At 40.4% G+C, this 22985-nt stretch overlaps 4 protein-coding genes and 1 long non-coding RNA gene across 5 annotated transcripts; 3 read left to right on the top strand and 2 right to left on the bottom strand.

Annotated features, from left to right (window-relative positions):
• Positions 1–1993: 1993 nt before the first annotated feature.
• Positions 1994–2835, bottom strand: grxcr1b (glutaredoxin and cysteine rich domain containing 1 b). The gene is made up of 2 exons (XM_027275081.1): positions 2185–2835; positions 1994–2038 (listed from the first exon to the last, which is right to left on the bottom strand). Exons 1-2 carry the CDS (start codon positions 2602–2604, stop codon positions 1994–1996), a joined length of 465 nt encoding a protein of 154 aa, XP_027130882.1. The 5' UTR covers positions 2605–2835.
• Positions 2836–5279: 2444 nt separating this feature from the next.
• On the top strand, positions 5280–11930 carry utp25 (UTP25 small subunit processor component). The gene is made up of 12 exons (XM_010751009.3): positions 5280–5422; positions 5869–5908; positions 6144–6342; positions 6434–6685; positions 6781–6869; positions 6982–7392; positions 7737–7953; positions 8043–8245; positions 8424–8606; positions 8977–9086; positions 10350–10595; positions 11078–11930. Exons 1-12 carry the CDS (start codon positions 5322–5324, stop codon positions 11328–11330), a joined length of 2304 nt encoding a protein of 767 aa, XP_010749311.3. The 5' UTR covers positions 5280–5321; the 3' UTR covers positions 11331–11930.
• LOC113744633 (uncharacterized) lies at positions 9198–10342 on the bottom strand. Its single transcript, XR_003461694.1, has 2 exons — positions 10121–10342; positions 9198–10079 (listed from the first exon to the last, which is right to left on the bottom strand). It is a non-coding gene; the product is annotated as an uncharacterized LOC113744633 (long non-coding RNA).
• Positions 11931–12167: 237 nt separating the features above from the next.
• Positions 12168–14314, top strand: LOC113744607 (b(0,+)-type amino acid transporter 1-like). Its single transcript, XM_027275080.1, has 2 exons — positions 12168–12866; positions 14249–14314. The coding sequence occupies exons 1-2, from the start codon at positions 12168–12170 to the stop codon at positions 14312–14314; spliced, it is 765 nt and encodes a 254-aa protein (XP_027130881.1).
• Positions 14315–17334: 3020 nt separating this feature from the next.
• On the top strand, positions 17335–22229 carry LOC104935206 (b(0,+)-type amino acid transporter 1). The gene is made up of 6 exons (XM_019273623.2): positions 17335–18096; positions 20132–20265; positions 21229–21358; positions 21442–21566; positions 21666–21753; positions 21851–22229. The coding sequence occupies exons 1-6, from the start codon at positions 17407–17409 to the stop codon at positions 22079–22081; spliced, it is 1398 nt and encodes a 465-aa protein (XP_019129168.1). The 5' UTR covers positions 17335–17406; the 3' UTR covers positions 22082–22229.
• Positions 22230–22985: the final 756 nt, after the last annotated feature.

Below are 22985 nucleotides of genomic sequence, written 5' to 3'. Positions count from 1 at the left end.
TTAGCTGTCAGTGCCGCAGTAACATGATCGTAGATCCTGCCGTATTAGCCTGGCAGTCATTACAAAGTTGCCCTGGAGGCCCCGCCGTGCGTCCCTCGGTGTGTGCGGGAGGTGGCGGCGCCGTTAGCGGTCTATACAGGAGGCTGGCACGGTCGCTTGCTGTCCACGGTGCTGATCGAGGCAGGTGCACGGTGAGATGTAGTTGCATAAATCTGACACTTAAAGGGAAAGTCCACCTTAAAAAATGAGTCTTCAAAAAACAAACAAAAAACTGGAGAAAAGTGGAGATCACAGCATCAGGTGACACTTTGGGAGGCTGGTCCATTAACAGTGATTTGATGTGACTTCTACTGAGGAATATTGCATGCAAACGAGTTTGTTTCATTACTGTCATATCCACCTGACTCGTGTACATAAAACAAACTGCTACATAAATCATATTTATTTTAGCATCCTTTGCACTCTTGCATACACACACACACACATATATATATATATAGTTTATGTCATATATGTTTATGTATGGAGTTAAATTTCTTGTATGTGTGCATTTTATGGTTTAGTGTTTTTGTTTTATTTTGTGATTCCCTGATTAAGTCATTTGTTACTTTACTTCCTGCCTCTGTGTTTCCCTGCAAATTTTGATTTTCTTTTCCAGCCTGATTAGTTTTCGCCTGTGTCTTGTTGTCCTGTCTTCTCTTGTGTATTTAGTCCCTGTGGTCCTTGGTGTAGTTCCCTTAATTTCTGTGTTTGTTCCCCAGTTCTTTGTTTCAGTCTTTGTCTTTCTCTCCATGTTTCTGCTCCGGCTCTTATTCTTGCTCACTTGTGGATTTTTGTTTGTTTGATATATCTTGGATTTTTGGACTCATCATCCGCCTTTTTGTTATTGTCTTTACCTGCTGTCATTTAAGATCCAGCCAGTCTTGATTGATCTCACCTCCTTACCCTCATCCCAGACTTTGTTTTTTTATCCTGATCCTGTTTATTCTTGAACATTGCACTGAAGACTCTTTACCTGAATCGTTGTCTCTCAAGTTGTGCATTTGTGTTTTGAACTGTTACATTATAATTTAATGATAGAAGTTTGGCCTGATGGTGGCACCAGAGATTCAGCAGTTAAAAAAAAAAAAAAAGTGGCAGCATGTCTTGGACCTCTAGACAATCATAACTAATGACAGTCAAGTGACGTCAAGAGTTTAGGATAATAACAAGATATAAACACATATATTCAAATACCACACTGTAACCTACCTTATATGTGAAAAACAAAAACTATATGGAAGGGTCATTGCAAAGAAATTTTACTTTATTTTACTGACATTCAGCAGTTCACTGTATATACTATATAAAACTTCCTCAACCTTGCTGTTATTGAGCTTGGGTCACAAACATTTGTAAGTCTTTAATCAGAAAACAGTGTACCAAACACAACGAGGAAGCATAATGTATATCTATGTCTTAAAACAAAGCACCAAAGTTTCTATAGTTACCGTTCATATGTGGAATTATGAATTTGAAATAATACACACATCAAATCGTACTAGATGAACATCATTTAAAAAAAAATACTTAGAAAAACATGCATGTTCACATAATTCAGTTATATGCCATGAACTACACTCCACCAAATATCAAAATCATATGAAATTCTGGGTCACAATTATACATACAGTGTCTTAAAAAAATACAAAAATCTTCTCAGAAATCCGTTCAAAGTCTCAGAGGGTTAAGTGAACTTTAGTTAGTTTAGTTGTTACAGATACAAGTTACATGCCTTTAGTGATATACATGCATAGACACAAGTAGCTCGTATGAGATGTTAAATGAATGAACTTGCTTACATCTACATAATTGTGAGTTATTTTCTACATCCACACTAAGGAGATGACTCTGAATCAAATAACTTGAACATTACAAAGCTGTGGTGCTTTTAAAGTAGTTGTAGTATTTAAAAAAGACACAAGAGTTTAGATAGACAATCTTTGACCTTCTTTTACTCCTTTTCCCAGGGTCTACTGTTCTGTTGACGAAGGGAATCCTTAAAGGGAAAGAGAACAAAGGTCATGCCTCACACCAGGGTCAACACTGTTTATCTTGATCCATAGTTTTTCATCTTCAATTGGCCCAGACATTATGATAATAAAAGAAAGCTATCAAAAGATGATAAAATATTGATCTACTTACGGCGTACATGTTGGACAGGTTGTTGAAAAGCACTTGGCCTGCGCTCACTTTATTCCTCACTCCTCGTATGGTCCCATTTTTGCTGCAGATATTGATCCTTTTGTTGGTGAAGAGCATCTCCCTCTTGGCACTGGCGTACAAAAGCAGGTCATCAGGTTCAGAGCCATTCTCGTCATGAACAGTCTCCACCACCAGACCGCTCAGATGGCTGTTGGCCTCACTGATGGGAGGTGGGCTCCCCTGCTCTGCCTCTGGGCTGCTGGTGCAGTCAGAGTCCACTGAGTCTGACACCGACCCAAACCAGGCCGTTTCATCCTTGAACACCTCCGTTAAGATCCGGCCGCTGTTGGCAGATGCTACTCTAAACCTAACTGTCTTCCCAGCCTTTTCTTTCTCCTGTTTCACTTTTGGCCCCTCCATTGAAATACAAGAATGTCTCACATGTTTCACATCCCATTCAGAAAAGCCAGACGTGCTCTTTCAGCCTCAGCCATCGTAGTATGCAATTATCAAACAATAATATCCCCATTGACGTGTCAAAATGAACTGAAAATACCCCGAGTACAAAAACTAGACACCCAAATGATTAATAATAGATGAGCTTCTGCCATGGTAACAGCTAAAACAGGCAAACAGTAAATTGATATTCCCATGTTCAATAATTGATCCAGGTTAGTTTTCAAACAGCAGACTGCCTAGACCCGTGTCTAGTTTTTGATATACAATCAGGATATACCATCCAAGCAACGTCTAAACAATTACCCTTAAAACACGACAGATAACCTTTCGTGCACTTTATCTGTCTGTCTCTGAAGTAAGACAAGAATTACACTGTAGAGCAACAGCTTTACAGACACTTCTTTTCTTGTTGGCATTAGAAATAGTATTAATGTTGTGTTTTAAGGACAAAGGCTTTACACTAGAACCTGTGGTTACAGTATAGGCATGTATGTGGACATCAAATAAATACTAAATCAATAGGGCTCATGTCACTGTTACTGCCAGAAATGTCAATACCTTTCCATTTTAGTGTCCACCCTGACAAATCCATTATTTAAATCCATAAATCCAAGATCCATCTGTCACCATGGTGCTCTGAGGAATCCACAAGGCATTGTTCTGCCCCAACAAACAAAAAAGTAGGTGTTCAGTTTGTTGGGACAGGAAAATAGTTTTTAAAGTACAATTTATGAAAACGTTTTCAAACACGTGATTATTTAGCACACAAAAGAAATATGTGCTTGTATTTACATTCATGGTGTACAGTATTTTACTATGTTATCATATGGAGTTTTGTTTATGTGATTCTTGTATTTTGTTTGTTTATAAGAATGGAATAAAAAGAAAAAAAATATTGCCAGACACAAAGATCATTCAACAACAGCGCCTGATGATTGTTATTCAGTCATGGTTCTGGAGGTACATTGTATAATTTCTATTGTATAAAATCTTGTGGTTTGGTTTTAATGACCCCGTTAGTAAAAATATCTCTGAAGTTGCTCTCTTGATTTATCCAAATCTTAATAGATTTACACCATATTTGAAACTATGGTCTTTTTTCTGAATTGTAATTCAGGCTCAGTGCATATTTCTAAGATAGTAACAAACATGAAATCTATTCAAACCTCTAAAATATTGGAAAAATACTTTGTAATCAAAATAAATCAGTTGCATAATATATGTTTAAGTTTAGATCTCCCTCATATACAGTTGGTTATTATTATTATTTGTATGCATATGTTTTTGTTTGATCGGTTTCATGTACAGTATAAATATTCATACATGAAATAAGATTATAATTTGTAGCTGTAACCTTTGTCCTCAGGAACAGTAGTCACGTCTGGTTCACTTCCTTCACATAAATGTGAAATTTATAGACACCATTTTAAAATCCCCATCGTCCCCCCCGTCTTTTTAGTTATCACCACTAGTGTAGCAGCTTAAAGATCCTACATGGTGGGCCGTAGAGTTAAACTACAAATAATAAATGCAATATAATATATTCAATATATCACACAGGCTCGAATATAATGAGCTCAATAAAGACTTACCTTCACTGTTAATTGTAATAGTCTATTATTGAAAAAACCCACAGTAACAAAAGAGAGAAAACTGTCTTCTAAATGTGCCAGTTGTATTAGTCAGCAGTGACTTATTATTTAACACGTGTAATCAATGACTGAACAGTATAATATAAGGAACATTAATCACAAGAGAATCCCATCTTGAAAGTCACAAATGTGTTTTATTTGTTCTTCTTTTAATTAATCTCACGACTAATAAAAGTTCTTTGGAATATGTCGAGTTGCCCCCAGTTTTTAATTTTTCTATTATTTTCGTTTTATATTATAGTATAATATACTAATATCTATATATTTATATATATATATATATATATATATATATATACATACATCTTGCTTGGTTACTCTCTGCTTTTCTCTTCTTGGCTTTTTCCCTCAACGTCACCTACTGAACATCTTTTTGCTTCTGTTATTATGTCCATAGAGGCTGCTGAGCCTGAGCCTGTGCACTTGCCCAGCTCAGCATTCTCCCACAGCCCAGGCCTGAAAACTTCCTCTTCCTTGGTGGTCCAAAACACTTGTGGTACAAACACTAACACTCCCCCGGTGCTCTGAGCTCACAGTCCGGGCAGCCCGACTAACAAACTGAGCTGACATGAGCTAACAGCAGCTACAGTTGGCAGCAGTTTACTTCACTGCCCATCAGAAAACTCTGTAAATCACAGAGAGTTGATGTAGAGCAGCCGGAGGACTTCAGAGGGAAAACCAGACAACATTTTCTCCATAAAATATGATCCACTTTCACCAAAACCTGTGAAATAGTTGGTGGTGTGTGACTTAGTGCCATGAAGTGTTGCGTACTTCTCGTGGGCGATCGAACCCTGAACACAAAGTCACATAATACAACAGACAGAGACACCATTCACCTGATCACAGGTCATCAACATGATTTTAAATCTGTTGTTTTATGGTAGAAAAATCGAAACAAAAAACAAACAAACAAACAAACAAACAAACAAACTCGCACATCTGTACTTCCCCTCCGGGCCTGTAGGGGCGTTTGATTCACAACAACCACCGAAGAAGAAGCTGGGGGACCACACGTGTGTCAACATGGGCAAGAGGAGGCAGAACAAACAGCTTTTCACGAGTTTATCCAAAAAACAGAAGAAACATTTGAAGGAGTTTGGAGAGGAGCATCCGTTTCATGATGTGTAAGCGACCAGACCACCAGCCTGACGTTAATTAAAAATGAAACCAATGTTATTACATTCAGAGAGATGCAGCCTGTGTTAGCTGTTGTTATGTGTTACCTGTAAAAACATGTGGCTGATGTTTGAATGGACACATAGGTCATGTGCGTGGTCTTTAATTGTAGATAATGTTATATATAATCAGTCGCACAAGTTAACTCAACATTCATATAAGCTTGTATCATCACTGCTTCACTGACTGTAAGCTTAAAGACTTTTTAACAAGTGGATGTACTTTATTTAAATCAGTGTGAAAGGAAACAGTACAGTATGATACATGTTCTTATGTTTTTATTTAGTGTGTCTGTCTTTGTAGCTTTATGTTTTCTCTACAACACCAACATGTCAACAAGCAGCCCAGACCAAGACCATCACTTATTCATTTAGTTTGTGTTTTTTCTTTACAGAGTCGGTCAACGACCAGAAAGAACTGAAATAGTAGAGCTGGTGAGTAGCAGTGTGTTGTTTCTAACGATTGAAGAAAGCCCACGATTGCAGTAACGTCACTGCACAAAGATGAAGATGTGTTTCCAGTAGCAGTAACACGACCTCCTGTCTGATCAGATGTACATAAAAAGACATTCTGGATCAGCCAGCCATTGAGCTACTCAGTTTTGTAACATTTTACCTGTGTCAGTGTTTATAATATTACAAATGAAAAGGAGTTCTGTCTTCACTTCAGCCAGCGAGCCCAGAACACTCTGATGTCGAGTCTGATGAGCTGGTGAACGAGGAGGAGGAGGAGGAGGAGGAACCTGAGCAGAAAACAGCCTATCAGAAACTTCTTTCAACCCTCAGCAAACCCAGTGACGAGCAGAGCGAAGAGGAGAGCACTGATGATGAAGAGGAGGAGGAGGAAGAAGAAGAGCTTCTTGGTGAAGGTAGGTTGTTTATTTGCAACACACTGAGGAGGACAGTAAAGGCCAGATTATTGCAGAAAACTGAATATAGTGGTGCGTCTTATTATTATAGGAGACAGTGATGATGACGGGGATGATGACGGTGAGGTTGGTGATGAAGATGAAGGGGGGGAGGAAGTAGCCGAGGATGCAGATGAGGCTTCGACTGAAGCAGCAGCAGCAGCAGAAGGGGAGGAGAAAGAAGCTGGAGTAGAAGAGTTTGTGGACAAAGAGCACGAGTCACAGTTCTGTCTGGAGACCAACTTCACAGAAGAAGGAGGAGAAGAGGACGCTGAAAGCAGCGGAGAGAATAAAGACACCAAAGGTACGGTACAAAATATTTGAACAATAGTTTGTTCAAATATATCTCCTCAAGTTCTCTGTCCAGTAACTAAAGAGATTTCTTTATTTTCCATGCAGATGTGTTTTTCAAGCATTTTGAAACTGAACTTGGTGAAGATGATGTGCAGAAGATAACGTCTGGCAGCAAAGCCAAGGCTCAGATCACGGTATTGACTGCACAATTTAACAAAATCTACCAACTTTTTCTAATATATATATTTATTTATTTATTTATTACAGTTTTTGTGCTTTACTATCTTTGGTTTTTCCCACATTTAGTGGCCAAAATTGGGCACATTACTCTGCACCAATCCCTTGGAGAAGTTTGGATCCATCGGCCCACTGAAAGACACAAACCTCCCAGTTTTCCACAAACTTTTGGATACTTGCTGGAAGGATGTGAACCAGACCTCCAATCCTAAGGGGGTGGCTGAGGAGATCAGCGCGCTACAGCTGGAACTGCTAGCTCTTATGGCTTCCTACAAGGACCTCTACTATCCACAGACTTGTCCTCTGAACCAGGGCCCACAGGTTCGCAGTGCATACTGCCTCCACGCTCTCAACCACGTGCTGAAGGCAAACTCCCAGGTCCTAGCTCACAATGCGCAGCTAAGAGAGCAGAAAACTCAGGCTAAAGCTGGAGCTGAGCCACAGGATGAACCCAGAGACCAAGGACTTACCAGGCCCAAGGTAAAGTACTAAATCGAGCTGCAACTAACAGTTATTTTCATTATTGATCAATCATTTTCTTCATTCATAAATTAGATGTTTGGTCCATGAACTGTCAGAAAATGGTGAAAATTTATGAGAAATGCTTTCTCAAAAGGGACGTCCTCAAATGTTTGTTTTGTCCACAACCCAAAAACATTTAGTTTACAGTCATAGAGGACTAAAGAAACCAGAAAATAGTCATGTTTTTCTTTAATCATAGAGGACTAAAGAAACCAGAAAATAGTCATGTTTTTCTTTAAAAAATGACTCAAAATGATTAATGCTTCCTGCTCTGTTTCAATCTCTTGTTATGAATGTGTCAGGTCCTGATTCTTGTCCCGTTCCGAGGCGGAGCTCTGCGAGTAGTCCAAACGCTCATCAGCCTGCTCGAGGCCAAAGGCAAAAAGATGGTGGTCAGCAACAAGAAGAGGTTCAAAGAGGAGTTTGGAGAGGATGAAGACGACAAGCCATCCAATCTGCAGAGACCAGATGATTACACCGCAGTCTTCTCAGGCAACGTGGACGATCACTTCAGGATAGGTACAGTTTGACAAACACAAACCAGCCCACTTTTGGACAGTCTCCTGAGTTTTTCCTGTCTTGAAGCCTTGTTACTCTCTGCTCACCAGGCATCTCCATCGTGAGGAGCAGCATGCGTCTGTATGCCCCCTTTTATTCATCGGACATCATCATTGCGTCTCCGCTGGGCCTCCGAACAGTGCTGGGAGCAGAAGGAGAACGCAAGAGAGACTTTGACTTCCTCTCCTCCATCGAGCTGCTGGTGGTGGACCAGGCAGATGTCCTCCTCATGCAGAACTGGGAACACGTCTTAGTAAGAACACACACCTGTTCAACATGACACATTGCTGCTATGCCATCTGTTTAGCAGCCATATAACTGTTAAGTAAGATAACGCTGATCAGGTTTATTATCAGCTAATCATATTCAGTTTCTCCTATTGTAAGGTCTGTTTGTATAATCTGATGTCCTATGTAAAAATCCCTCTACAGCATGTGATGAAGCACATGAACCTGCAGCCGCTGGACTCCCACGGAGTTGACTTTTCCAGGGTGAGGATGATGAACCTAAATAACTGGGCCAAACACTACCGGCAGACGCTGGTGTTCAGCTCCATCCAGGACCCGCAGATCAACAACATCCTCACCAAGCACTGTGCCAACTACCGTGGACAGGTACGGCACTTCATACACTCTTATACACAATATTACACCTGCTCCTGGGGCTGAACATTCAAGCCAAACAGCAGTTTAGTCAAACATATTACTAAGAGGCAGAAATGATCTCACAGACTGAGTTAATCCTCAGTGGTTGGAGCAGTCGCCACATTAAGTTGTTTACTGTAGTCAGCTGGATATCCATGAAAAGCCCTGGTTAGCTTTCCTGCTGTTTTTGTTGTTTTTTTTTAGATCTAGAGTGAAAACAAATGTATTTATAACCAAAGTTACTTCATTACCACTCAATGATGTAAGTTTTTTTTAAAGGTTAACTCTCTCTCTCTCTCTCTCGCTCGCTCGCTCTCCCTCCCTCTGTTTTTTGTCTCAGATTGCCACTAAGAACATGCCAAAAACAGGATCCATCTGCCAGGTGCTGGTTCAGCTGCCTCATGTGTTTCAGATGTTCTCCTCAGACAGCTTCATGGACCATGATGCTCGGTAATGTACACACAAGGCAGGCAACTCATCAACTGTATAAGATAGAACCAGGAATCTTCACTTTGGTGGACTCAGTCAGTAACAATGTAAACTACAGCTTGGGCCCTGTAGTTTTTTTTCTATATTTGTTTACACATAATTAAAAGTTTAGCTTTTAGCAGTTCTTATTTGCAATGTACTCTCAGATGTGCTAAAGCAGATAAACACAGGCAGGTTTTGGACTTATGAGAAACATCTTTTTCTAAGTGGATTCTCTCTCTGAGCCTCCCACCTCCCAGTTTGAAAACCTCTGAGACAAAAATTCTGTTAACTATTAAACAAGAACTCCCTACAAAACCTTAATTTGAGCACATCTTGGTGCAAGTAGTTTGAGATATTGAGTTAGACACTCTCCCTGACATCTTTTCTTAGGTTGCATTTAGTCAGGATCAGGCCCTTTGGCGAATCACTGCAGGGTTGCGGCGGTGTGTCTGGGAGAGGGTTGGCAGTCTTTTTGTGCTGGACGTAGCCGCTGTGAAACAATCAGAAAATAACTTTTTATTCAGCTGATTAACTGCTTTCATCAATGTCGGCACTCCCTCACTCTTGTCTATGTCTCTTGACCAATGCTCGCTTTCTCCCCCTCTCGGTTTCTCTCTTAAACCATCGGACATGAAGAAAAGGAAACTATTTTGCAGCATAAATTTGGAGCTGGACAGATTTAGAAGCTACTACATGAAAGTAACAAAGCCAGTACGCAACAGGTATCGGAGTATCAGACTTTAGTCCATGAATCCAGCTGGATAGCCTCAGTTTAAGAGACATTTCATGCTGATTGTGGAGGTTTAACCAATCTGATCATCTGATTGGTGGCTGCAGCGTGATGTCAGGAAGTCAGGCTCTATTTTCCAATAGATGGATCTGGCTCAACTTCTTCGCTGCAGATTGCTGTGTTTTTTGGTGGACACCCCTGCATCCAAAACAAACTAGCTCAACTTGAATGAATGGGAAAACCTGCTTTTTCACCGGATCCTGACTTGAATGAATGGGAAAACCTGCTTTTTCACCGGATCCTGCCTGAATGCATACAACACATCCATTTACCTCTCTTACAGCCTTTTTCAGTTTATTCTATTTGTCATCAGTTGTGCTTATCGTCTAATTTGTTTGTCTTTTGTTTTAATGTTTTATTATTCAAAAATTTCATAATTTAAGCAGCAGCCTAAAAGATTTCATTTAATTTAAAGCTGTTTTTATTCCCACTCTTCTCCGTCCCACCTGTAGGTTTCAGTTCTTTTTAGATAAAGTGCTGCCTCAGTACAGGGACTCAGTTATGTCCCACACTCTGATCTACATCCCATCTTACTTTGACTACATCCGATTGCGCAACTTCATGAAGAAAGAGGAAATAAACTTTGCCAGCATCTGCGAGTATTCCAGCAAGTCAGAGGTGTCCAGAGCCAGGCACTTCTTCCAGAAAGGGGATAAACAGTTTCTGCTCTTCACCGAACGCTTCCACTTCTACAAGAGGTCAGTTCTTTTTTTATCACGTTGTTGCTCTTGATGGGATTCTTTTTTTGTCTTTTGAGCCAGCTTGGAGGACAGGGTCAGTCAGCTAATAAGCTCTCCTGGATCTTATCCAACCACAAAGCCACCCATGAACAAAAATCACTGAATATGATGAGCTTTCTGGAGTCATTCCCATGTCATGAGTATTAATAGGTTCAAAGACTGATGTTTATTGGCTTTTTTCTTAGGAGTTAACATATCACCCATTTTTATAATAAGTGAAGGAAACAGATACAATCCCTTTTACAGAGTTCAAAACTTGGACAGCTGCGAGAATTCAACCCCCCTTTCTCTAGTTTAGTTTCATAGACAGGCTGTTTAATCCTTGTTTGTGGAGTTATCCCAGCGGTCTATAACAATAATCAGAATAATCAGCTCTAACATATTCTCTGAACAAAATCTGAGCATTGCAGGAACTGTAATCTCTGACTTCTTATATGTAGGTACACCATCAAAGGGATCCAGAACCTGATATTTTATGGACTGCCCTCCTTCCCGCACTTCTACAGTGAAGTGTGTAACATGCTGGCAGCAGGGGGTAAGGGCGAGGAGGCCAGCTGGACCTGCACTGCCCTATACTCCCGCTACGATGCCCACAAGTTAGCTGCCATCACCGGAGCCCAGCGAGCTGGACAGATACTGCACTCCAACAAGAATGTTCACCTCTTTATTACAGGAGAAGATAAAACCTCCTGATGGAGCTGGACAGATAACCGCTGTATAAAGCCATGGCAGATATCTACTGTACATTATTACAGTAAGATGACCCTGGGTTCAGTGTGACGGGAAGGATGTTGAAGCATATCTTTGATAGTGGATTGCCCACACATCACACGGACACATCAGATATCGGCTCTGTTTGATGGATTGGAGATGGAAGGCATCCAAAAACATCAAGACACAAAGTAATGAGATCATAAAACAAGATGGATGTTTCAAAACATGACTCACTGGTTGGATGTGTGTATGCAGTATCTCAGTATCATTTGAATGAGTTCATATTTGTACCAATACCTAAAAATATAAGTGCTAAAACGTTCTTAAAATAATGATCATTATCAGTTTTTATTGTTAGTATGGTGGCATACAAAATATAAAATATTTTCAAATAAGTCAGCAGTGTGTTGCATGTTTCTGTGTAGTATTTTAGGAATTGTTAATCAGAAGAGTTTAAAGTTGTCTTTCTGTGTGTGGATGTGAAACACAAATCTACAAAGAACAATGTAAGTAAGACCCAGAGAGTGGGAGGATCTTAACTGGACTGAGCCCAGTTTACTCTGGTCCCCTGAAATAAAAGAAGCCCAGCTTAAAAAAGATAGTGCCAATAGTCCCAAACGGTTCCATAGCAGCATACTCTGCTCCTCCTCAAACAGATAAGCTACACAGCAAGACAGGCTCCTATAAATACACTCAGGGAGTTAATAATTACAGTTTGGCCAACTGAGTTGTTGTAAGAGTGACTTTGGCCACAGAATTACAGGGTTTTCTTAGGTAAAGGTATCTGACATCATACGGTCTGTAACTGCTGTCATTATGGACACCAAGACGGAGAAGCTCAACCTGAAGCGGGAAGTAGGGCTAATGGGAGCCGTGTCCCTCATCGGAGGGACAATGATTGGATCTGGGATCTTCATGACCCCGCAGACAGTGCTTGCTTCCATCGGCAGCCCTGGGGCCAGCTTGGTGGTGTGGGGATGCTGTGGTTTCCTGGTGATCCTGGTGTCTTTCTGCTACGCTGAGCTGGGCACTGTTATAAGAGAATCAGGCGGAGAGTACATATACATTCTCAAGACTTCAGGTCCAGTCGTCGCCTTCATGTTAATCTTTACCTCTGTGTTATTTGTGAGACCTGCCGGTGTTGCTGGCATCGCGCTGGGTTTTGCTCAGTATGCCGCAGCTCCTTTCTACTCAGACTGTCACCCTCCAGTGCTGGTGGTGAAGTGTGTGGCTGCAGCTGCAATTATAGTGCTGGCCATTGTGAACTGCCTTAATGTTCGACTTTCAATGTCAGTCCAGGTGTTTTTTATGGTGACCAAAGTTCTGGTCCTGGTAGTCATAATCATAGGAGGTGTGGTGATGCTTATCAGGGGACACAATGAAAACTTTGAAGACTCCTTTGAGAACACAAATGTGGGCATCAACCCAATTGGTATTGCTTTCTACCAGGGACTGTGGTCCTATGATGGCTGGAACAATCTGAATTATGTCACGGAAGAGTTGAAACGCCCAGAGGTGAGTAAAAGTTTAAAAGGTTTATGGGTTTCAAAGGAAAGTGTGTAGCAGTTGAATTGAATGTGATTTGTACTGCACTTTTCATACAAACGCACACACAACCACACACGCTTTATAAATAAAAACATAAACTGAGGAAACACTAATTGTTTTGCACTGGGGAAACTCAAGAAAAGGACGTACCAGGTTATAAAACACCTTAAAATGTACAGACAAAATTACAAGCTAAATAAATAACCATCCATGTATCCATTTTCTGTAACCGCCTCATCAGAGTCACGGTGGGGTCATTTCCAGCTTACTTTGGATGAGAGGCGGGGTACATCACAAGGCAAATAAATAATAATAATGAAACCAATTCAACCGTATAAATAGACCAATGTGAGTCAAGTAAAAGCCAGGCTTAAAAGAAGACTCTTGAGTCAGCAGCCACCGGGGGCCCCCAAGCTGAAGTTCAGCCTCAATATATTTTGGGAGAATTAAAAGTACCTTTCTTTATTTGTAGCCAGGCAAACCAAAATCTATTGACCGGTTAAGTGTACACTTACAATGAATTTGACTCACTTTGGATTCACTTTGCTCTAAATGTACATACACAGGTATCGACATAAATGCAGCTGAAGCTTGACCGGTAAAGAGAAAATCATTATCAGCATTAGCATTTGTAGATGGAAAGGATGCTAAAATGAATATGGTTTATGCAGCTGGTTGTTTTATGTACATGAGGTAGGAGTACATGAAAGCATGCTCGGTATGAACAGCACTCATAGATTGTTTATGAGGGATAATACTGAATTTAAATATTGATAATAAATCATTTACATTTCAATAGATGTTTGAGATACAGAGTTATTGCACAGGGAGTGTTGTCTGTGTGTCTGCTGTTAACTGTCCATCACAGTGAAGGCCTGTGGGAAGAAACTGTTCTTGTGTCTATTTGTTTTGGTGTACATTGTTCTGCCCCCATGGATCCCAGTTTGTTTCCATAGGTGACATCAGTGCGTTTCTGACCTGATTGTACTGGATTCTGTCCCCACTTCTGTAGGCCTCCTCCTTGCCTGGGTTTTGCTTGTGGTTATTGTACACGCAGAAGGTCTTGGTCAGCACACACACATCTTCATAACAGCTGATGTAAGATGTCACAGTGTCAGTAAGCAGTCTCAAAAACACTTCTATCAGTGCAACCAGAGTGGTTTTGTAATCCCACTGTGACTCATCAGTCCATCTCCTCACCATCTTAACCACGGGCATAGCATATTTTAGCTTCTGTCTGAATTTGGGATAAGGTGAACAATGCAGTGTGATCCTTGGTTTCTCGGAAACAGGGATGATGATCCAGCTGATTTCCAGGGATTCTGTTTCTGTTGACGTCCCTTTCCTAGATGAAGAGAGTGGTCAGTGTGGACAGTTGGAGAGATACCCAGACGCCGCTCAGTTGGGAGATGTAAAGCTGATGCAGCTGGTGGGGGGTATCTCGGGAGTGGGATCAGGACTGTCACTTTGTCTTTCAGAGTGGAAGTAAAAGTCATTAATGGAGTGGGGGGCCACAGTAATTGTCTTAGTGTCCGCTTGTCCACCGCCATCCAGGTGGTTGCCGCGGTGGTCAAAGTGCTGGCACTGGCAGTGATTGTATTGGGAGGTGTTTTGATACTTTTCCTAGGACGCACAGAGAGCTTTGAAAACTCCTTTGAAGGAACAAATCTTGGAGTCACCAAAATTGGCATTTCTTTCTATCATAGACTCTGGTCCTTCGGTGGCTGGAACACTTTGAATTATGTGACTGAGGAGGTGAAACATCCAGAAATAAGTTCACATTGTCTGTTTTTACAATGAACTTTCATACTCAGTAGTTTCTTACAACTTAATTTACTATGTCGTTTACGTATAACCATAAATTACAAAGATCATGTGAACAAGAAGGTAAAAAGATAGTATACTTGTGTAGCAAGTAGCAATGCTGTCTCGAGAGAATAAATGAATTATATGCTCGATACATTTTCCACTGGCTGCTCCTGCATGAACAGTAGCCAATACCTATCATCAAGTAGCTTGTAGGCCTACAAAAGCATGTGAGATCTATGTATCCACCATAAGGCCTGTTAGTCTTATTTAGGACACAACGACCCTCAGTGGACAAATCAGGAATAGCAGTGCATTTTATTGAAAAACTGGAATTAATGAACTCCTTTGTTTATGGGAAGTATGGATTTTTTTCTTTTTAATTAAAGGTGGAGTCAGTCATACTGGAATAAGATAGTTCATTAAGTCCCATTCCTAGGTCATCAAATACTAACATTTGGGTTATCCCAAATAAGAAACAGTCAGTTATGGTTGTATGTCATGTTTCATTCAGTCATGTCACCTCAGTGAGCAAGCTAACCGTGTTATGGACTATAGACATAACAAAGTCTTTCATGAGGAGTCTACCTCAGCCAGCATCCACAGAAAGTGATTCAGCAGCATCAGCCAGTGAACCGTGGACAGTTGTGTCAGATTTGTCAATCTGCAGCTGTAACACTCAGGCTAGTAACAGTGATTTGGTGAGGTGATCAGCCCATTATGGATTGTTGGATAGCTCAGTGTGATAAGGGGCCATGAGAGGGAGGGACAGTTGACAAGAATAGGACACAAACAGTGGCATTCGTATATAAATCCAAAGGATATTAATTTGAGGTTTAATCTCACCACAGTGACTTTGTTAGGATGTGCTGTCGGCTCTGATAGCTCCCAGGTGACCAACAGATCCAACAGTAGCCCAAACAACAGAGGTCTTTTCAGTCATTAGTGATAAATGAGGCAGTACGACTATCAAGTGTGTGATGACCAATCAGACCCAGTGCAGTAGATCCAGGCGTCTGTCCCTTTAGCTCTGACATCACCTGAAACAGACCAGTAATACAATTAGCTTTATTAACAGCAGCTAATAACAAAAAAAAAAACATACTCATAAATTATTATATACATTTTAAGATTCACATATATGCTACAGAAATGATGCAGTCTAAACAGATTTATAAAGCACAACACAGATCTTCTGAGCTCCTCCATGCAGTCCTTTTCCTCAGCCAGTTCTCACCCACTTCTGGTGCCTGGACGCTGGTGAGAGATGTAAACCAATACCAGTTCATTATGGTTTATAATAATGCACTGCAGTGACGATACGGGTGTTTCATAGGAGGAGACAGGCCTATAAATAACACTGATTTATCTGTGTGTCTGTTGACAGACTCCAGTCTGCAGTGTAGTTCATGGGCTCCATGTCCAGGAGGACAGTGGGCTCATGATGCCTAATGTTAATCTACGATTCTGTGGTTTATTAGTGAAGTGTTAACAGAAACACAGGGCAGAATTTATTTAATAAAAACCTTTGTTGGAAGTATGAGGTAATAATTTCTAAATTCAGGAAAAACATTTTAATGCGTTGAGGTTTTGAACTTGAGCTTATACTATGGAGTCAGCACAGTCAGCCTTTTTTCTCAGGAATATGATAACTGACTAAAGACCGGGTGGACTTGATGATGATCCATCATGATATTGGAGTTGATGTGAAAGATGCGATTCTTTAAGAGTTTAATACAACAGGGAATACTATTTCATTTTATTTTGCCACCTGACTTTTAGATTTGTTGGTCTTTCTGATGTTTTTTTGTTGTTAGCATCTTCATGCCTAAGTTTTCGTTTGATGAAGCTCTCAAGTGAAGTAATCTGTTACCAGCTTAATGCCAGATTGTCAGTTTATACTGCATGTGTCTGTGTGGTATATTGAATATAATATATTGTAACCTATTATGTAGGTGAGTGTTGATGCTGTCTTGACTTGCAGGCTTATGATGGTGGTGTAGTGGTAAACGTGAATCAATCCGTGTGCTCGCACAACCTAGATTAGACTAGACTATGCTAGACTAGACTTTTACTTCTTCTTGTGCATAAAAAGATATACAAAAAGTATTTTCCTGAAGTATAAAAATATAAAAAAATAAGAAGGGCCATGTAGATGATGATAAAAACATATATATGTATGAGTGCATATGCATGAACATATGCATGTATACCTATATATAAATATATGTACAGGAAATATAGTCTATGAATTACTTGATAAGTAGAGGAGAAGGGAACTTCCTCCTGCTCCTTTTCAAACATGTAAGATTAAATGTGTTGAAGAGAACCTAAACATTGGGTTTGTGTCCAGGTTTGTCTTGTTTTCTTACTTGCTTTTATAGTGTCTTGGTTTTATTTTATCTATATAACATTTATCAGATTACCACAAACACTTTTTAGTTCAAGTTAAATTATTCTTCTCCCAAGTCTCCAAGTTCTATCAGATGTGTGAATCTGCCTTGTTGTGTTTTTAAAGTGGGCTGTCTGTGGGCTGTCTGTGGGCGGGTCCTGCCCAGTGCACATGGCTGAAATGAATGACACTGGAGGGCGGACCTCAGTCGACTATCTAGGAATGTGCAGCCAGGGAACTAAAAACATGAAAGTCTGTGTGACCAGCTTGTCTTGTGAATGTCTTTGATGAAGCAGCAGCTCTCAAACAATGAAGGGGGACCAATTAAATTTGAACAGGGAAGTGGGGCTACTTGGAGCCGTGTCATTCATCGCAGGAACCATGATGGGAGCTGGAATATTCATATCCCCCCAGTATGTGCTATCCACTATTGGCAGCCCTGGTGCCAGCCTTATTATGTGGGTCTGCTGTGGGTTGTTAAGCATGCTAGGTGGCCTCTGCTATGCTGAACTGGGCACAGTCATACCAGAGTCTGGAGGAGAGTTTACCTACATTCTTCGGACGGCAGGGAGAGTGTTTGCCTTTATGTTTGTCTTCACCTTCATCATCGTCATGAGGCCTGCCAGTGCCACAGGGATAGCTCTGAGTTTTGCTGAATACGTTGTGGCCCCCTTTTATGGTTGCAGCCCCCCACAACTGGTGGTGAAGTGCGTGGCAGCAGGAGGTATCCTGGTGCTGGCTATAGTGAACTCTCTGAGTGTCCGCCTGGCCACTGCCATCCAGGTGGTTTCCATGGTGGTCAAATTGCTGGCCATGGCAGTGATCATATTGGGAGGTGTGGTGATGCTTTTCCAAGGACACACTGAGAACTTTGAGAACTCCTTTGAAGGAACAAATGTTGGAGTCAACTCGATTGGCATTGCTTTCTATCAGGGCTTGTGGTCCTATGATGGCTGGAACACTTTGAATTATGTGACTGAGGAGGTGAAACATCCAGAAGTAAGAGCGCCACTGTTTACTACACAATGTTGCAAACATTGAACTATTGGTTGATGATTAACTGAGATTTATTGGAGTGCATAAAAAATAAATATCCCTTCAAGATAAGACTGAAATGATCCCTTTCAGTCTTATCTTGATAACTCCCCTGTTTTTATTGACTGTTAAAATGTTGCTGTCAAGCTTGATTTGTGACAGATAACGTACAGTGTGCCAGTCATTATTGCGAAATAAACCCCAACAGGATTATTCTTATTTTCATAATAATCACCTGCTTGCTATGTATTATCCTGCATATTACACGGCTACTGACTAGAGAAATCAATATTTGTGTCAAATTGTTGTGATTTAAAAAATGATTTTATTTCGTCCACTGTCGTCCTCCATTGTTTATGATGAGAGCTGTGTCTCATTGCTGTAATTACCCAGTCATAATCAAGTATTTAACAAAGCCTTGTTATAGGCGTTGTTACAGCCTTGAGGTGTGTGCCTACTTCTTTATCTTTATAGTTATATCCTCTGTAAGAGTGAATAAACACCTTCAGTCTTCATGCTCTCTGATCGGTGCAGCCATGGCGGACAAAGAACCTGGAGCCCTAAAAATGAAGCGAGAAATTGGGTTGATGGGTGGTGTAGCACTAATTTCAGGATGTATGATCGGATCTGGTATATTCATGTCCCCACAGTTCATACTGGCTTACGTGGAAAGCCCTGGAGCAAGTCTGGTGATTTGGGCTCTGTCAGGAGTTGTAGCTATGTTTGCAGCGTTGTCCTACACCGAGCTTGGGACAGTCATTCCTGAATCTGGTGGGGAATTCATCTACATACTGAGGATCTATGGCTCCTGTCCTGCTTTCTTTACAGCATACACTTTTATCTTGGTTATAAAGCCGTTCAGCATGGCTGCAACGTCAATCAGCATTGCAGAGTATATTGTAGCACCCTTTTACTCGGACTGCCACCCTCCTCAGCTGGTGGTGAAGTGTGCTGCAGCTGCAACTATACTGGTTGTTTCCACAGCCAACATCTTGAATGTGCGCCTTGCCATCAGAATCCAAATGGTCTTCTTGGTGGCCAAGGTGCTGACGTTGTCATTTATCATAATTGGAGGGATAGTGCAGGCTATACAGAACAGCAGTGTGATTGTGGAAAATTTGAAAGTTGAGAATTCATTTAAAGGCACCCAGATTTCTTTGAGCACTCTAGGAATGGCTTTTTATCAAGGACTCTGGTCCTACGCTGGCTGGTACAACTTGAACTATGTCACAGAGGAGCTAAAAAGACCAGAGGTGAAAATGTTTGCATGTTATGTATTTATGTATTTTATTCAAAGTCTCTGGATGGATGCTTAATTGGAAATTTTGCAGGACAAATGTCTTTATAATAATTGTAAAAACTACAATTATCCATGTATAAGCTTTCAATGTTTATTTCAAATCCCTTTCATCCAACTGTTGACTGTCGCCCTGTCCGTAAAAGTTAATCCGGTAATAAAACAGTCAGAGGTGTGCTTTCATTGCTGCAGTTGTACTCTTATCTAACTTTGACAAAGATATGTCTGTCACTGTTGTTATCGTGTACATCGTGCAGTCAATATAAAATGTTTCCAGGCATTGCATCTAGTGGCAGTTGTTTCAACAGAAAAGGCAGGTCACGTGGATAATTAAATGGATAATGTAATACAGACAATGTCTCTAGAGGTTAGAGTTTGGTCCACTTGCTGAGAGATAAAAAATATCCCTTTCCCTTGTAGAAATTGCTAACAAACTGAATTTTTCTTATGCAGTGAGAGGCGATGTCATTGTGAACCTTATTGTGGGACTTTGGGCCTTTAAAGAAATGTGATGTAAATCATTTTCATGTTGGTAACAAAAGGTTAAACCAATGAAAAGATCTAACTGTCTGTTTTTGCTGTATGTATGTACTATGTACTTACCTGTCGGTCTATGTTTTCAACCATTAAGCGTATTTCAGCTCCAGATATTTACATATTGACCAGAACATAAAAAATAATGTTGCCTTTATTTTCTTACAGGTCAATCTTCCGAGGGCGGTTATCATTGCCATTTCTTTGGTGACTGGCTTATATCTGATGGTGAATGTGAGCTACTTGACAGTAATGACACCTGTGGAGCTTATGAACTCCAACGCAGTAGCAGTAACCTGGGGGTAAGACAGCATGTAATTGGTTGGTGTCACAGATTGACTTCTTGTTTCTGGTGTTAACATTGCCCATTTTATAGGGGCACTAAAAGAGTGCTCCATCGATTTTTACAGCCGACACAGAGATATTGTCTCCTTTTTTTAATTCCACTTATTCTTCTTCCTTGTCAAGATGATAGATGGTACAAAACATGGACGTCATATCTGTGATGTCACCACAGGTTTCTGAAGAGTCGTTGTGAAGTTCAGAGTGTGGTGGCTCTGGCTGCTGCCATGTTTGCAGTCCAATCGAAAAATTGGCAAAGATGTGGATTCTGGGTGGAGCTTAGGCAGGTTGAATGACGCCTGGTTGCTCAAACAAGCCATCTGTAATGGCACCTACCTGTTAATCAAAGTGGCTATGCTGTTAATTAACTCTTAATATAATTTGATCAGGGAAATTAGCTTTAGAGACCAAAGCTGTTTTTTGTACCAGGCTGTAAACGTGTTTATTTCTGCTGTGAAGTTGGACATTTTAACATGGGGACTTATGGAGATTGACTCACTCCTGGAGTCAGCCTCAAGTGGACGTTAGAGAAACTTCCATTTTTGGCACTTTAGGTTGCTTTGTCAAAACCTGGCACCTACATTACCCACAGTGCAGAGATAGGGAGCAGGCTACAGAGGTCTGGTACTGTCACTTCTTTCCGACTTTACACCACCAGATTTCTTTAATTTTCAACCCTTAGACAGGAAATAGGAAATTTATCAGACTTTACAAAGCTCCCTCTGGAACCACAAAAGCTACAACCTCTTTCAAACATTAAAAGTAGTACTCTACAAAACCTGTAAACAGTCTTTGAAGTGTGAAATCAGTGTTCACTTTTAATTTAATTAACCCTTTCATCAACCTGAAGGAAAAGCTTACTGTTCATTTATTAGAATTAATTGTATACTGGATATCACTTTTCTGAAAAAAAAATTCCACAGGAACAAGGTGTTAGGAAGCTGGGGCTGGATCATGTCTGTGGCTTCAGCATTGTCTGCTTTTGGTTCACTGAACGGGACGTTCTTCAGTGGCGGCCGGATGTGTTTTGTTGCTGCCAGGGAAGGACACATGGTGAGAATCTTTCTACCTTATCAATACATGTTTTGACTGGCAAAAGAAGATTGCTGAGTTTTCAACCAGTGTTTGTTTTGTAGCCACATATTCTGGCCATGGCTCACGTCCGCAGACTGACTCCGTCTCCAGCCCTGATCTTCACCACTTTCATCTCTCTGTTGGTGCTGATCCCTGGAGACTTCCAGAGTATTGTCAACTTCTTCAGGTAAAAGTCAGCTTTGCATGTATTTAACATTGACACTTTGTTACTGTTGTAAGAATGTACAACCTGTTTTTGTGTGTCTGACATTTCTCTTCATTGCAGTTTCACTGCCTGGTTTTTCTATGCCATCACCCTGGGTGGACTTCTTTACCTCAAGATAAAGAAGCCAGAGCTCCACAGGCCGTACAAGGTCAGTGTCACTCTCTGAAAACACCATAATCAAAAAAACTCTTTGTCTTAACACAGGATGAGAATCAGTCTGTGTCTTTCTCTTCCTCTCTCCATAGGTCCCCATTATAATCCCCATACTGGTCCTCATTGCAGCGGTATTCCTTGTGCTGGCACCCATCATAGACGATCCTCAGATCGAATACCTCTATGTAACTTTATTTATCCTCAGTGGAGCTATAGTCTACGTACCCTTCATCCATTACAAACTCTGCCCAGATCTGTTGACCAAGTTAACTGTGTTCCTGCAGCTGTTCTTAGAGGTCGCCCCGGCAGAGAAAAACCTGTGATATGGGCGATTAAAGGAGTTATTGGTGCTTTTTAACTACCCCTGTTTGCTATGACACTACTGCATACTTAGATTTAACATTTAACCATACACAACCACAATCTGCCTGTAAAAAGTGTCTCAGGAAGTATTAAAGTTCTGATGTGACTGTCTTTGAATATTAGCTATCAGATATGTTTGTGTTTTTGCACAAGGTACATTTAGTACTGCTTTATTTTGCATCTAGTGTGTGAAAATATCTATGATTCAGAAGTAAATCTGTGTTCAGAATAAATGTCAATCTGTTACCAAAAGATTAAATCTAAATAATTTACTGAAATCTTCAACAAGAAATTTTTTTTTTAATCTTTTACTATTTTAATGGTCTTTAAAGAAGAACTGTTTCATTGACAGTTCCTGCACAAGATATAAATACTGAAGAAAGCTACAAACACACTGATACCACGAGAGTTAGTACAACAGCTCTGAGGTAAATGAAACCAGAGCCAAACTGGTTTGTACTGTTTTTGTGTGACAGTTTAAAAAAACTATGACTTGTAATTCCAATAAAATGAGTCATCAATAACTGTGCTTTTGAAAACTATATAAAAAGACTTGACTTGACTGACATCTCCCTCACAATTAATTGTAATAATTTGATGCTCTGTTAACCTTTCATCTAGCACCATCATCAGATCAGAAATAACTGCAAAACTAAAGACATTTACAGTTGTGTTCAAAATAATAGCAGTGTGTTTTATTTCCATACACACAAATGCACTGGGAACACAGCACTCCAAATGAAAACATAAAGAAAAATTGATCAACTTTGTTATTACTTTACAGAAAGTGAAGAAAAAGGAATATTAATATTTCTAATACTAATATTATTATTGGTTCAAATAAATAGCAGTGTCTGCATTTTT

This window comes from Larimichthys crocea, chromosome XXIV (genome assembly GCF_000972845.2).
Source record: "Larimichthys crocea isolate SSNF chromosome XXIV, L_crocea_2.0, whole genome shotgun sequence".
NCBI lineage: Eukaryota > Metazoa > Chordata > Actinopteri > Sciaenidae > Larimichthys > Larimichthys crocea.
Note: the sequence above shows the minus strand (reverse complement) of the source record. Positions and strands in the feature narration are given on the sequence as shown.